The sequence below is a fragment of the Thunnus maccoyii genome, chromosome 14 (genome assembly GCF_910596095.1).
Source record: "Thunnus maccoyii chromosome 14, fThuMac1.1, whole genome shotgun sequence".
Classification (NCBI taxonomy): domain Eukaryota; kingdom Metazoa; phylum Chordata; class Actinopteri; order Scombriformes; family Scombridae; genus Thunnus; species Thunnus maccoyii.
Window position 1 is genome coordinate 19542682 of NC_056546.1, and position 3273 is coordinate 19545954.

General features: G+C 47.4%; 1 protein-coding gene across 1 annotated transcript; it reads right to left on the reverse strand.

Annotated features, from left to right (window-relative positions):
* Window positions 1-938: 938 nt before the first annotated feature.
* LOC121912148 lies at window positions 939-2124 on the reverse strand. Its single transcript, XM_042434239.1, is given in 6 exon segments — window positions 939-1096; window positions 1099-1223; window positions 1225-1482; window positions 1484-1727; window positions 1730-1796; window positions 1798-2124. Coding segments are annotated over 6 exon segments (1179 nt in total).
* Window positions 2125-3273: the final 1149 nt, after the last annotated feature.

Below are 3273 nucleotides of genomic sequence, written 5' to 3' on the forward strand. Positions count from 1 at the left end.
ATAACAGAGGGAGGTGTTTCACTATGGGGAATTGCCTCGGCATGACCAACTACGGAGGCTCCAATGACACCACGTCTGTCAGTGACAGACAGGTCGATCTGTGCTCGTGGCACGTCCCCTCAAATTACCACAGTCAACCAACTCCTCTCAAATCATTCTGGACTGGTTTCTTTCCATGTCTATGCAAGGAGGGAAGTGATGGTGAAACACCTCACTCTGTTATCAAAGAACTGGGGATTACGTTAAATAACCTAGTTCTTTTTCTGACATCATTCAGTGTTTCACCATGGGAAATATAGACCACACCCGGATTGCATAAGTTTCCTGAAACCATAAACAATATTGAACTGGGTAGTGATATCACACGGGCCCTGGCGTGTTTGCATCTAGCGCTGCTTGTGCCAAAGATGGCCCCGAGACATCCAGCCTGTAAAACCTTACAAAAGTGTGAGGCATAGCCTATCTCACCGCAGCACAAATGTCCTGTACTGAAAATCTCTTGAAGAGGACCCATGAAGTTTCCACACCCCTCGTAGAATGAGCCCTCAAACCCTTTATATCTATTGGCCAGAGATATAGCGTCCACAATCCAGTGGGACAGCCTCTGGTGAGACAATGGCTCACCTTTATGAGGAACGGCCCACTACACAAACAGCTCATCCTCTTTGCTGAACCCTACTCACATACACATGCAGAGCCCACAACGGGCATAACGTGTTAAGCCTTTGCTCCTCCACTGAGGATAATGGAGGTGGATAAAAAGCCAAAAGCTCCACTGTGGGACATCTGTAGGCTGACTCCATCACCTTAGGCACAAAGGCCGGGATGGGCTGCAGGCAGACCTTGGTGAGCCCTGGGGCGTACTGCAAGCAGAAAGGGCAAAGCCTGTAAGTCACTCACACGCTTTGCTATGGTTAAAGCTAAGAGCAATACTGTTTTCAGTGAAATAAACTCAGTGAAATAGGCTCATATGTGTGATGAGAGAGCAACAAGCCCTGCTCTCTCACCCTGGCTAAGGTGGGGGAGATCAGGCTGAGAGGGGGGAAGGCATAGAGCAGCATATTTGGCCATGGGTGGGCCAGAGCATCCACCCCAGAGGTGCTTTTATGTCCGACAGGGAGAAAAACAGCGCACACTGAGTGTTTTCTTGCGAGATGAATAGATCTATGGCTGCCCAGCTGTATATCTGCCAAATTTGCTCCACCACCTGCAGGTGCAAAGTCCTCTCTGTACAGGGAGTTCCCTGAGGACAGAAGATCTGCACCCCTGTTCAAACCGCCCGGCATATGTGTTGCTCGAAGGGACAGGAGTCTGGTGCTGCTCCACATGATTATCTTCTGAGTTAACTTGTGCAACTTCAGTGAACAAGTGCCACCCTGGGGGTTGATGTACACTACCACAGTGGAGTTGTCTGTTTTTACCAAGACATGGTGACCTTGGACATAGTGCAAAAATGCTTTAGTGCAAAAAACACTACCCAAAGACATTTATGGGAGCCTGAGCCAGCCTCAGGCCCCAGGTGCCATTCACCGCTCTGCCCAACATGGTCACCCCCCTCCCTGACAGGGACACATCCCTTGTCATGGTTACCCTGGAGGACACCGCCCACAGAAGGACACCTGACGCAAGAGTTGTCAAGTCCCTCCATGGGCGAAGAGCCGCCACACACACTGGTGTTATTTTCACCTTGTGGCTGAGGTGACGGCGTGGGCACAGGCGTAATGCTCAACCCAATGCTGAAAATCCCTCATCGTTAGAAGCCCTAAGTGTACAACAAATATTACAGAAGCCATTAGTAGGCACCAGTAGGCGCAGGCATAGTCTGAACAATACGACTTTTCCCGGCTGGGAAAGGGAGAGACACTGTGTGAGAGACACTAATGTCCTCTCTGATAGTGTGACACAATGAGAGAGGGAGTTTATGTTGAGACCCAAGTATTCTGTACATAGCATAGGTTCTACTCGGCTCTTTGCCCAGTTTATATTGAACCCAAGATCCTTGAGATGATTTATCACTGTAGTGGAATCCCTGACTTCCTGTTCCAATGAGTGAGAGCATATCAGATAATCGTCTATGTCAGTCAGTAGCGCTAACACATGGGGTTTAGTCTGAGCTAACTGCATACTGTAAGAGTCTGCTTATCATGACATGTTAGCTGAACTCTGGGTACTCTGCTCACCTAACAAACTAATAAGATAAGATAAGATAAGATAAGATGTACCTTTACTAATCCCCCGTAGGGGAAATTCAATTTGACACAGTAGAACGAGGGAATGCAGTTAACATCAAAGAAAGGAATGAATGAATAAATCCATGAATACACATACATCAAAAAAGTAAGTAAAAAATAAAATAAATAAGATAAAATAGGATTACTATATACAATAAAATATATCTATATGTATAATATACATGTGCAATGGTGCTGTTTCTAAAATATACACACAGTACATACACTCATACACTGTTGTATATACATGTGCAATATCTGTGGTGATGACAGTTTAACTGTGAGTGGTGTATAGTTTTGAGTCTCAATCAGTGGAGGTAGGAGGTAGTGGGTGCTGTGGCATTGTGGAGCCTGATGGCTGATGGCAGCAAAGAGCCCCATGATCGCTTTGAGGCATGAGGCTGGATGACTCTGTGGTTGAACATGCTCCTGAGCCATCTCAGCTGGGCATAGAGAGGATGAGAGGGGTTGTCCATGATAGCTCTCAGCTTCCCACTCATCCTCTTCTCTGTCACTGCCTCCACACTGTCCAGTTCCATCCCCACCACAGAGCTGGCCTTTCTCAATAGCTTGCCCAGTTTGTTGGTACCACAAGTCCTGATGCCACCTCCCAAGCACACAACAGCAAGGAAGATAACACTGGCTTCTACAGACTGGTAGAACATCCGTAGCAGCCTTGTGCACACATTGAAGGACCTGAGCCTCCTCAGAAAGAACAGCCTGCTTTGTCTTTTCCTCTAGAGGGCCTCAGTGTTGTCTGACCAGTCCAGTTTGTTGTTGAGTTGCACCCCTAGGAACTTATAGGTGCCAGCTCCTTGGTTTTCCCAATGTTGAGCTGAAGGTGGTTGCTGTCGCACCATCCTATGAAGTTTTCGACTAGGTCTCTGTACTCCTCCTCCATAATCATCTGTGATACAACAGACAATGGAGGAGTCATCTGGGAACTTGTGTGAGTGGCATGTTCTTGAGTCGAAGCAGAAGTCAGAGGTGTAGAAGGTGAACAAAAACGGTGACAGTACAGTTCCTTGGGGTACTCTGGTGT